Source organism: Halichoerus grypus, chromosome 4, assembly GCF_964656455.1.
Source record: "Halichoerus grypus chromosome 4, mHalGry1.hap1.1, whole genome shotgun sequence".
NCBI classification, from domain to species: domain Eukaryota; kingdom Metazoa; phylum Chordata; class Mammalia; order Carnivora; family Phocidae; genus Halichoerus; species Halichoerus grypus.
The window spans coordinates 68784754-68797925 of NC_135715.1; the positions used below are offsets into that span (position 1 = coordinate 68784754).

General features: G+C 37.3%; 1 protein-coding gene across 15 annotated transcripts in view; it reads right to left on the reverse strand.

The window, feature by feature from the left end:
- Nucleotides 1-2639: 2639 nt before the first annotated feature.
- The window catches only part of FRY (FRY microtubule binding protein), a 425755-nt gene continuing 415222 nt past the window's right edge, over nucleotides 2640-13172 (reverse strand). For all 15 annotated transcript variants that reach the window (XM_078070487.1, XM_078070483.1, XM_078070485.1 and 12 more), the window contains 2 exons: nucleotides 4686-4888; nucleotides 2640-4087 (listed from right to left, as the gene is read on the reverse strand). In XM_078070487.1, the coding sequence (XP_077926613.1) occupies nucleotides 3829-4087; nucleotides 4686-4888 (462 nt within the window). In that variant the 3' untranslated portion in view covers nucleotides 2640-3828. The remainder of the gene's footprint in view (nucleotides 4088-4685; nucleotides 4889-13172) is intronic.

Consider the following 13172-nt stretch of genomic DNA (forward strand, 5'->3'; position numbering starts at 1 on the left):
TGCTGCTTTTTTGTTTTGTTTTGTTGTATCGCAGGTTGGGGGAATCTAAGCATGGTCCCTTTAATGCTATCCCTTCCAACTGCATTTTGTGGTATCAGGTGTGGGATTTCCATCAGTACCATGTATCTGTCTCTCCTGTTGTTCTTTGTGTGGTCCCTCTGTTTGTCTGGTCAACCCTTGATCTCCTCTTCAATTCTGAATAATAACCTTGTTGGGTAGAGTATCATTTTTTTAAGCTTGTTTTTCCTCTTAGCACTTTGAATATCTCATGCCTGCCACTTCTGGCCTGCAAAGTTTCTGCTGAGAAATAAGCTGATAGTCTTATGGTGGTTCCCTTATATATTATATATATAATATATATAATATATATTATATTTTATATATTACATATATATAAGATTATATATATAATATATATATCTTGCTTTAAAATTTTTTTTTATGTTTAATTTTTGACATTTTTTATTATAATGTGCCTTGATGTGGAGCTCTTTGGACTTATCTTGTTTGGGACACTCTATGCTTCTTGGGCCTGAATGTCTGTTTCCTTTTTTAGGGTATTTTTCAGCTGTTATATCTTCAAATAAGTTTTCTGCTCCTTTTTCTTTTCTCTTCATATGACCTTTATAGTATGAATATTAATTAGTATGCTTGATGTTATTCTAGAGGTATGTTAAACTATCCCTAGTTCCAAAAAAAAAAAAAAATCTTTCTTCTGCTGTTCAGTTTGGGTGATTTCCAGTACCATGTCTTCCAGATTGCTAATCCATTCTTCTCTATCATCTAATCTGCTGTTTATTCCCTTAGTGTATTTTTCATTTGTTATTGTAGGCTTCAGATCTGATTAGTACCTTTGTATATTTTCTCTTTGTTGAAGTTCTCACTGTGTTAATCCATTCTCCTAAATTCAGTAAGCATCTTTATTGACCATTACTTTGAACTCTATCAGGTAGATTGCTTATCCCTGTTTCATTCAGTTCTTTTTATGAATGTCTTTTTTTTTTTTTTTGCCTTTTTTCTTTTTCTTTCATTTGGAACACATTGTTCTGTCTCTTCATTTTGCCTAACTCTGCTTCTGTATATTAGGTAGTTCAGCTATGTCTGCTGGTCTTGAAGGGGTGGCCTTGTGTAGGAGATCCTGTGGGGCCCAGAAGTACAATCACCTGTCCATTAGACTCACGTGCTCCAGGGCTGTTCCCTCTGTGTGCTGCATGCATTCCCCTATTGCAGTGGTGCCAGACTGCTGTGGGTGTATGGTTGTGCAGGAGTGGCCCCCGTCCAAGCTGGCTGTGCATCTGGCAGCAACTGATGTAGTTGTGCTAATGGGATTAGGCTGGTGCCTAGCCTGGCTGGCTGAGAGGACCTGCTGAGATGCAGGTTTGTACAGGGCTCTCAGTGGGGCATGTTCCCTGCCATTAGGAGTCTAGAGGGAGGATTCCAAAATGGTACTTGCCAGTGCTGGGATCAGCATGGCAGAATGAGTGAACAAAAGTGGCTGCTGCCAGTGTCTCTGTCTCCATGGAGAGCCCCAGCTGTCTCCTGACTCTCTGGCAGGTACTCCAAAATTCATTAAGTGGGTCTCTTTCACTTGTGGTGTGTGCACTTTTGGTTATTTGTACACTGGTTTCTGGGTTGAGTGAGTCTGTACATGAGCCTTTTTAAGAATGGGTTTTCCTTTCCCTGTGTTCTATAATTTTCTTGGACATACTCCCTTTTGGTTTTCATAGTCATGTGTTTTGGGGACTCCTCCCTCCTGTGCAGGATGTAGGGGTTAGGGTTCCTGATACAGATCTTAAATTTCAGGGAAAAGTTAATAACTTTGAGAACTCTCCTGACCATGGAACATTGTGCCAGGAATGTGTGTTCTTTAGCGAGACCATGTCTCTGCCTCTTCTGTCTCAGTGCTTTTTCTTTTTTGCAAAGGCTCTGTTCATCCAGTTTCTGGGTCCCCTTCTATGGGAATCACTCTGAATGTAATTGTAGATTTTTGTGTCCATTGGAGGAGGAGAGTTCAGGATCTTCCTATGCTGCCATCTTGAACCCTCCCCCCTCTCAAGAAAGTTCTTACAATTAGTTAATAGTTGTACCTTTGGTAACATAAAAAAATCCTGGCTCATACTCCCCTGTTACAGGCTATTTCTAGAAAATTACTACCTAAGATTTAGTTTTTGTATGTTAGAGAAGTAAGTTACATTTGTTAGTCTAGGTAAATATGAGTAGGAAGACAGTAACAGATTGTTGTGTGTGTCATGTCCCTGTTTTTCGTGTGGGGTGGAGATAGATGAGCAATGGTGACAGAATTAAAACTCCTAATTTTCCTTATAGAGTCTGTTTCACAATTTTAAGGATGACAATCTAATGATAGGTGTTGACAAGTAGAGCGCTCACTCTTCTGATTTCTCTCTTTGGTTGATTAGAGAGAGCTGGTTAAAGATCACAGTCTTAATTTAGTGTCCACTTCCAAAGAGGTAACAGTTCCTGCTTCACAGAGTCCCTGGTTAGCCCCAGTGCGTGCCAATTATGGAATGTATATGAGTGGTGCCCCTTGGGGTTATCATGTGGCAACCCACATGCAAAACTGTAAATGTGTGCCAAAGGCAAAGATCTCTAAACCAGAAATAAAATCCATGGTCAATACGTATTTTGTCTTTTTTTTAGTCTAAAGGAAGTTCTGAATAGAATATCAACCAAGATTACATCACAAAAACTTTAAATGTATTTACAGAGTGAATAAGTTATATAGATCAACTTTGAATATGTTTCTGATGTGCAACCGGCTTACATGCACACAGCTAACACTTGACAGCATTAATTTGAAGGAGAAAACTTAAGAATGGCCCTTTACATATATGTTACAAATAAAATATAACATTTCTTAAGTAACAAAGTGACAACTCATAGTTTATCTTTATGATTCTACTTGTGGCTATCCAGATGGATATTAAAATATGCATGCGTGACAGGTGAAAAGACTTGGAATTTATAATGTGAATTTCTTTAACTTTTTCTACAAAATGGCAAAGTTGGTTAAAATTAACACTCATCCTTTTGTAGTATAAATATGCTCATATAAGCAACCTTCTAGTAAAAAGCAGCCAAGACCCTTACAAAAAGGTCTATCTGGACCATATTTGGTGCTAGGGTCCTAATCACAGACTCCTGCAGAGATTCAGGGCTTTCAGAAACAGTAGCCTAGCAACATAAGAAAGGTACTTCATAGCAGCTCCTTTTAGATACAGTAATTGTATTCAAATTACAGTGTATATTAAATTGTCCATTTACAATTCCCTTTTCACATAAACAGGCTGTCAGCTTTTGACCGTCTTACAGTTTTCAGTGGCCAGCTTCATTCTGCCTGCCCCTTCCTCAGCCCACCAAAAAAAGAAAAAAGAAAAAAGAAAAAAAGAAAAAAAATAAAAGAATGTACAAGTTTTAGAATATAAAATATTTTTTGAGTGAAGAAAACATTGCACTTTTGCCAATCTAAAATTGTTTCTAGAAAGGAAGGTATTGTTCAGTGTAGTCAGCTTTGGTATGCAATGGAAGTCACTTTCTTCAGTAGTGAGTTGCATCTGCTCAGTAAAATAACACCTTTGTGCCACACAGCATAACAGATGGAGTCTGTTCCAGAATGTTCTATGCTACCTTGGTTCTGATAGTATTGCTACACGTTGGAAGTTCTGTCATCCTGTTTAGAAAAAGTCCTACAGGTAACAAGAGGGAGAACAGTCTGACCAAGCCTTCTGAAGGCTGAAAAGACACTGAATGACGTCACCCCAGCATGACAGCACCCCCAGCTTGGAACCCATGGGGGATGGGAGGCTCCTGTCAGAGACTAGTGCCAGAAACACTGGAGTCTGGAAGAAAAGTAGTGAGGACCCGGTAACTCTGGGCCCTGCGAATCATGTCCCGGATCTCCATGTTCAGCTCCATCAGCTTGGTGCAGATTTCGGTCAGGCTCTGGTTAGACCCCACCAATGCGTAAGTACCCGTTTGTCCCAGAGTTTGATGACGGAAATAAATATTCAGTAGTGTCTGGACCTCATCATCAGAACTGCTTCCAAAGATGTCATTGGGCCACAGACTTCTGCAGTCAAAAAACAGCATAGATTAGAGGCATTATTGGTTACAAAGTTGAGAGGTTATGAGCCTCTGTAGTATAAGAATATTACTTTTAAATAACCTAGCTTTGAGATATAGCTCACATACTACTATACAATTCAACCATCTGAAGCATACAATGCAGTGACTTTTAGTATATTTGGAGTTTTACAAACATCACCATAACTCATGGTGGAATGTTACTGGTTCTGATGAAAATATCTAAAGCTTCTAAATATCAGAACAGAATTTGATAATCATAAAACATGTATTTGCTATGCATTCTGGTTCCAATGAATGTGACTATACTATGAAAATATAAGGGGAAAAGGATACATCCAAATAATAGTTTTCAAAGTATACCCCAACATAATTTGAACTGTTTCAACATTACAGGTATGACAAAAGACCAGAAGTAACACCTATATTTTAAACATGTAAGTTCTGAAATCTGATATAGCTGGCATGGTAATGGTAAAGATCTGAGAAAGATGTGTATAAAATATCTAGATGTCCCTTCTGTAGTGATTAACTATTAGGCATGCATTTCTTTTCACCGTTTCTAAAAGAAATAGTAGAGTTACCTGCATTCCCTGATTTGCCGTAAAGCCTTGCCAAGTTCGTTGTTCTTCAGGCACTCCAGCATGGACTGGATGGCCGCTTCAGTGGATGTGAAGGTTGGCTCAGACCAGGCACCCTCTATATAGAGAGGGTCAGCTGCAATGGCCGCAGTGGCCTCCTTCAGGTTTTTCTTTAAGTCACTCAGTTCCCTGGACATATTTAGCAGCTGTTAAAAAATTTTTTACCATATTTAGTTGCAGGCTAGATTTTGCATCCCCAAGAGAGAAAATTTTCATTTCTCTGGTCTGGTTAAGCATAAGCTTAATATCTTGGTAAACTAAAATTGAACAAATAAAACTACTACCTGGCATGTGTAGGGGGTCATATACATTGCATAAATTTCTGTATCAACTACTGGGATACTCTCCTTAGATGAAAGGTTAACATTTCCTTTAAACTGTTTTCTATTTAAGTAGAAGGGCATATCCAGAGTTAAAATGCATAAGACAACAGACTTGGGTAGAGCTGGGTTCAAATGCCAATTCTGCACTGTATTGTGGGACCATAGTCAAGTAAATAGACTTTTATGTGCTTCAGTTTTCTCTTCTGTGAGACTGAAGACATTACCTACCTCACAGGTAACTTTAAAGATGAGATGATGTATATAAAATGCTTAGTACACTTTGGCACATAAATGCTTAATAAGCATAATCATGAACATGGATCTTGTTTGAAAAATAACTTTTTCTCATTTGTATGCCATGGGAAAAGATGAAAGATATAATTTAAGGAAAAGGAAAAATCTCAAGGTAATATTAGTATTCATTTTAAAGAGGTAAGAGGTATTTTATCTCAAAATTACTGGTACCAAAAGATAAATCATAAAGAGAGAACCTATGTCACTTTTTAGTGCCCCCCAGATATACAATGGAAGTCAACTGTTTTGCGATTTGATCTCAAGAGCATTTTAAAAAAGTTGATGTGCATTTAAAGATTTGTTTTCCTTTGTAAGGTAAGTTGGTGCTGTCTTTTATTTTAGAAAGTTGATTTACCCAACATCTTCATCTTTCCTCATTCCCAGCTAGCTCACTGGACCATGTCTAGAACCAAAGCCCTCCAGAATTATTTGTCTTCACACAGATTACTATTAAATACAACTACCTACTCCAATACTAGGTTTAAAATTTACTGAGGTAATCCTTTTAAGTAAGGTATTAGAGGAGGAGCTTGGGAAGATGGCAGAGTAAGAGGATCCTGAGCTCACCTCCTCCCACGGACACAATGAGGCTACAACTACATATAATGCAACTCCCTCTGAAAACAACCTTAGGACTAGCAGCACAGTTCTTCCACAGCTAAAGATATAAAGAAAAGCCACATTGATAAAGGTAGGAGGGGTAGAGAACCAAACCCAGGATGTGACGATCCATAAGGAGAAGGGATATCACAGAGGGTGTGCAGAGGTCTTTCCTGAGGAGTGAGAGGATCAAGCTCCACATCAGGCACCCCCTGTCTTGGGGATCAGCATGGGGAAGATGAGCGCCTATAACATCTGGCTTTGAAAATCAGTGAGGCTCCAGAGGAGTGGGAGGACTATAGTAAACTGAGACTCTGCTTTTAAAGGGCCAGCATATTATATCAGTCACTCCAAGACTCATTACAGAGTCAGTAGTATGAAGAGCACCTGGGTTATATATGAAGATTCATGGACTAATTTTAGGGCATGTGTCAGATAGGCAGGGATCTGTAGGAGCTTTCTCTGGGAATAGAAGTGTTGGTAGGCAACATTTTTCTTCCTCTCCTTAAGTCTGGCTGGCCTGATGCTGGTGGAAGCCAGTTCTGACAATCTCCATCTACTTTGCTAGCACTGCTTGCCCTGCTCTGGCAGGTATTCCTCCTGCTACAGGGGGCAGGCAGCCTGCAGCAGCTGCAGCCAGGTGACTCAGCCAGCCTAGCTGGGGTCAGCCCTGCTCACCGACATGCCTGAAGCAGTCATGGCCCAGTCACAGAAGGCACACCCCTGGAATGCCTGGTTCTGGTGACCAGGGGAATGCACTGCAGGGCTCCAAAGGGACACCTTTTACATAAGGCCACTACTTTCAAGACATACTACACTGAAACAGAGGTAGAGGGAAGAGGGGAATATGTTTCAAATGAAAAAAGATAAAACCTCAGAAAAAGTACTAAACAAAACAGATAAGAGTTCAAAGTAATGGTCCTAAAGATATTCACTAGTCTTGGGCGCCTGGGTGGCTCAGTTGGTTAAGCGACTGCCTTCGGCTCAGGTCGAGATCCCGGGGTCCTGGGATCGAGTCCCACATTGGGCTCCCGGCTCAGCGGGGAGCCTGCTTCTCCCTCTGACCCTCTCCTCTCTCATGCTGTTTCTCTCTCGCTTGCTCTCTAATAAATAAATAAATAAAATCTTTAAAAAAAAAAAAAAGATATTCACTAGACTTAAGTAGATGAACTTGTGAGGATTTCAACAAAGAAAAAATATAAATAAGAACCAGTCAGAGTTGGAGAATACAAAAACTGAAATGACAAATACAACAGAGGGAATTAAAAGTAATTAGAAATGCAGAAGAATGGGTCAGTGATCTGGAAGACCGAGTAATGGACAGCACCCAAGCTGAACAGCAAAAAGAAAACTGAATTTTAAAAAACGAGGATAAGGGATGTTTAGACAACATCAGTTTTACTAACATTTATAGGGGTCAGAAGTAGAAGAGAGAGAGAAAGGGGCAGATAATTTAAAGACAGAATAGCAGACAACTTCCCTAACCTGGAGAATGAGACGTCCAGGAAATACAGAGAGCCTCTAACAAGATGAACCCAAGGGAGGTCACATAATACTTAAAATGTCAAAAATTAAAGAGAGAATCTTTTTTTTTTTTTTTTTTTAAAGATTTTATTTATTTATTTGACAGAGAGAGACACAGCGAGAGAGGGAACACAAGCAGGGGGAATGGGAGAGGGAGAAGCAGGCTTCCCACGGAGCAAGGAGCCCGATGTGGGGCTCGACCCCAGGACCCTGGGATCACGACCTGAGCTGAAGGCAGACGCTTAATGACTGAGCCACCCAGGCGCCCCAAAGAGAGAATCTTAAAAGCAGCAATAGGAAAGCAATTAGTTACACAGAAAGGGAAGCCTCATAAGGCTATAAGCTGAGTTCTTAGAAGAAACATTGAATATATCATGCCACTCCCTTTTGGCCTGCAAAGTGCTGATGAAAGGAAGAAAGTCTACAACCAAGAATACCCTACTTAGGAAGCTTATCATTCAGAATTGAAGGAGAGAGAGTTTCCCAGAAAAACAAAAGTTAGAGTTTATCACCACTAAACCAGTCTTACAAGAAATGTTAAAGAGACTTCTTTAAGCAAGGAAGAGTCCATAACTAGAAGAAATTATGAAAGGAAAAAATTTCACTGGTAAACATATACTAAAGGTAGTAGTAGATCAATCACCTAGAAAGCTAGAAAGATGACTAAAAGAAAAAATAGTAAAGTCAATTATATCTACCAAAATTAGGTGATACACAAAATAAAGAGATCTAAAATACGATGTCCTATACATAAAATGGGGTAGAATTAAAAATGTACTGCTTTTAGAATGTGTTTGAACTTAAGTGACCAACTTAAAACATACTGCTATATACATATACATAGAATGTTATATATGAATCTTATAGTAACCACAAGCCAAAAACATATTAGATACACAAAAAATAGAAAGCCAAGCATAACACTGAAAAATCAAAAAAAAAAAAAGGAAAGAAAGAGAAGAACTACAAAAATAACCAGAAAACAACAAACTGCTATAAGGACATACCTATTATTAATTACTTTGAATGTAAATGGACTAAATGCTCCAATCAAAACACATAGGATAAATGAATGGATAAAAAGAAAAATAAGACCCATCTATATGCTGCCTACAGGAGACTCGCTTCAGATCTAAAGACACATACAGACTGAAGGTGAAGGAACAGAAAAGATATTCCATGCAAATGGAAATGGAAAAAAAAAAAAAAAAAGCTGGGATGGAAATACTTATACCAGACAAAATAGACTTTGAAATGAAGACTAACAAGAGACAAAGAATATGCTATTAAACTAATGGATCAAGGAAGAAATCAAGAAAAAATAAAAAAAATACCTTGAAACGAATGAATATGGAAACACATGGTTCAAAATCTATGGGACTTAACAATAGCATTTCTAAGAGAAAGTTTATGATACAGGCCTACCTCAAGAAACAAGAAAAATCTCAATCTAACCTTACATCTAAAGGAACTAGAAAAAGAAGAACAAAGCACAGTTAGTAGAAAGAAGGAAATAATAATATTAGAGTAGAAATAAATGGAATATAAAAAAATAGAAACCTCAATGAAGCTAAGAGTGACTTATTAGAAAAGATAAAAACTTAGCATAATACCCTCTAGCTCCATCCATGTTGTTGCAAATGGCAAGATTTCATTCTTTTTTTTATGGCTGAGTAATATTCCATTTTATATATATATATATATATATAATATATATGTAATATATATATAATATATATATATACCACATCTTTTTTATCCATTCATCAGCTGATGGACACTTGGGCTCTCGTAATTTGGCTATTGTTGATAATGCTGCTATAAACATCAGGGTTCATGTGACCCTTTGAATTAGTATTTTTATATCCTTTCGGTAAATACCTAGTAGTATAATTGCTGGGTCATAGGATAGTTCTATCTTTAACTTTTTAAGGAACCTTCATACTGTTTTCCAGAGTGGCTGTACCAGTTTGCATTCCCACCAACAATATGAATGTTCCCATTTCTCCACATCTTTGCCAACACCTGTTGTTTCTTGTGTTGTTAATTTTAGCCATTCTGACTAGTGTGAGGTGGTATCTCATCATGGTATGTTTTTTTTTTTTTTAAGATTTATTTATTTTAGAGAGAGGGAGAGAGTGAGTATGAGTGGGGCGGGGAGGGGCAGAGGGAGAGAATCCCAAGCAAATTCCCCACTGAGCATGGAGCCTGACACTGGGCTTGATCTCACGACCCTAAGTACATGACCTGAGCCGAAACCAAGAGTCAGATGCTCAACTGACTGAGCCACCCAGGCGCCACTCTCATCATGGTTTTGATCTGTATTTCTCTGATGATGAGTGATATTGAGCATCTTTTCATGTGTATTATGTTAAGCAAAATAAGTCAGAGAAAGACAAATACTTTATGATTTCACTCATGTGGGATTTAAGAAACAAAACATATGAACATAGGGTAAGGGAGAAAGAAAAAAGAGGGAGGGAAACTATAAGAAACTCTTAAGTATAGAGAACAAACTGAGGGTTGATGGAGGGGAGATGGATTGGGGGGATGGGCTAAATGGGTGATGGTTATTAAGGAGGGCACTTGTGATGAGAGCCCTGGGTGTTATATGTAAGTGATGAATCACTAAATTCTCCTCCTGAAACCAATATTACACTATATGTTAACTAGAATTTTTAAAAACTTGAAACAAAAAAAATATAAAATACACAATAAAAAAAGAAAAACTGATTAACCTTTAGCCAGACTCATCATGAAAAAAAGAGAGGACTTGAATGAATAAAATCAAAAGTGAAAGAGCTGTTACAACTGACAGCACAGAAATACAAAGGACTATAATAGACTATTATGAAAAATTACACACCAACAAATTGGACAACGTAGAAGAAATGGATAAATTCCTAGAAATAGTCTTCAAGACTGAATCAGGAAAATCTGAATAGACCTATTACTAGTAATGAAATTGAATAAGTAATCCAAAAACTCCCAACAAAAAATCCAGGACCAGATGGCTTCATGGGTGACTTCTACCAAACATGTAAAAAATATTTAATACCTATCCTTCTCAAAGTATTCCAAAAATTGAAGCAGAAGGAATGCTTCCAAATTCATTGTACAAGGCCAGTATTATCCAGATATCAAAATCAGACAAGCACAGTACAGACAAAAGATTAAAGGCCAATATTCCTGATTCATATAAATGTAAAAATTGTCAACAAAACATTAGCAGAGTTCAATAATATATTAAAAGGATCATTTACCATGATCAAGGGGATTTATTTCAGGGATGCAGGGATGGTTCAATATCTACAAATCAATGTGATAAGCCATATTAACAAGATGAAAGATAAAAATTATGATTAATCTCAATAGATTAAAAAAAAGCATTTGACAAAATTCAGCATCCATTCATTAAAAAACTCAACAAAGTGGGTATAGAGGGAACATACATTAACATAATAGAGGTCACATATGACATACCTGTAGCTAATATCATACTCAACAGGGAAAAGCTCAAAGCTTTTTCTCTAAGATCAGGAACCCAAGCCAAGGATGACCACTCTTGCCACTTTTATTCAACATAGAACTGGAAGTCCTAGTCACAGCAGTCAGACAAGAAGAAAAGGCATCCATATTGTTAAGGAAGACACTAAACTGTCACTATTTGCAGATGACATGATACTATACATAGAAAACTCTAAAGACTCCACCAAAAAACTATTAGAACTGATAAATGAATTCAGTAAAGTTGCAGGATACAAAATTAATATACAGAAATCCATACATTTCTGTACACTAATAACGATAGAAGGAGAAATTAAGAAAACAATCCTATTTACAATTCCATCGAAAAGAATGGAATACCTAGGAATAAATGTAAGGAGGTAAAAGATCTACACTCTGGTAACTATAAAACATTGATGAAAGAAACTGAAGAGGACACAAACAAATGGAAAGTTATACCACACTCATGAATTGGAAGAAATAATATTTTAAAAATGTCAATACTACCCAAAGCAATCTATAGCTTCGGTGCAATTCCTGTCAAAATACCACAAGCATTTTTCATAGAACTGGAACAAATAATCCCAACATTTGTGTGGAACAACAGAAGAGCCCCAATAGCCAAAGCAATTGTGAGAGAGAACAACAAAGCTAGAGGTGTCCCAATCCCAGAGTTCAAACTATACTACAATAGTAATAGTAATAGTAATCAAAAACATACGGTACTGGAACAAAAAGAACATAGATGCTTGGAACAGAACAGAGGACCTATAAATAAACCCATACGTACACAATTAATTGACAAGGCACAAATATATGATGGAGAAGAAAAAAAATCTTTTCACTAAAAAGTGTTCGCAAAATTAGACCACTTTCTTATGTCATGTACAAAAATAAAATGAATTAAAAGATTTACACGTAAGACCTGAAACCATAAAACTCCTAAAAGAAAACATAGGCAGTAAACACTTGGGCATTGGTCTTACCAATATTTTTTTGGATAGGTCTCTTCAGGCAAGGGCAAAAAAAGCTGAAATAAACAATTGGGACTACATGAAACTAAAGTTTTTGCACAGCAAAGGAAACCATAAAAAAATGAAAAAGCAATCTATTAAATGAGAGAAGATATTTGTAAATGATGTATCTGATAAAGGGTTAATCTCCAAAATATGTAAAGACTCATACTATCTGATGAAAAAAATGGGCAGAGGACCTGAATAGACTTTTTTCCAAAGAAGATCTACAGATGGCCAACAGTCCAATGAAAAGATACTCAACATCACCAATCATCAGGGAAAATGCAAATTGAAACCACAATGAACTATATCATCTCACAGCAGTCAGAATGGCTAATACCAAAAAGATAAGACCAAGTGTTGGGAAGCATGTGGAGAAAGGAAGCCCTTGTGCACTGTTTGGAGGGATGATAAATTGGTTCACCACTGAAAAACAGTATGGAAGTTCCTCAAAAAACTAAAAATAGAACTACCCTGTGATCCAGTAATTCCACTACTCAGTATTTTACCCAAAGGAAACAAAAGCCCTAATTTGAAGAGATAAATGCACCCCTTTGTTTATTGCAGGATTATTTACAATAGCCAAGATATGGAAGCAGCCCAAGTGTCCATTGATAGATGAATGGATAAAGATGTGCGCGCTCATGCACGCGCACACACACACACACACACACACACACACACACACACACACACTGGATAACTGCACAGCCATAAAAAGAATGAGATCTTGCCTTTGTGACAACATGGATGGACCTAGAAGGTATTATGCTAAGTTAAGTGAGTCAGATGGAAAAAGACAAATACTGTATGATTTCACTTATATGTGGAATCTAAAAAAGAAAACAAATAAACAGGTTCAAATATAGAGAACCAACTTGTGGTTGCCAGAGGGGAGGGGAGTTGCGGGACGGGTGAAAGATGTGAAGGGGATTAAGAGGTACAAAGTTCCAGTTATAAAGTCACAGGGATGAAAAGTACAGCATATAGAGTAAATAATATTGTAATAATTTTGGGGACATATGGAAGCTACATTTATTGGGTAGCATTCCCTAATGTATATAAATGTCGAATCACTACGTTGTATGCCTAAAACTAATATTGACATAATACTGTATGTCAAGCATACTTTAATTAAAAAGAATATTAGAGTATTTTATATATAT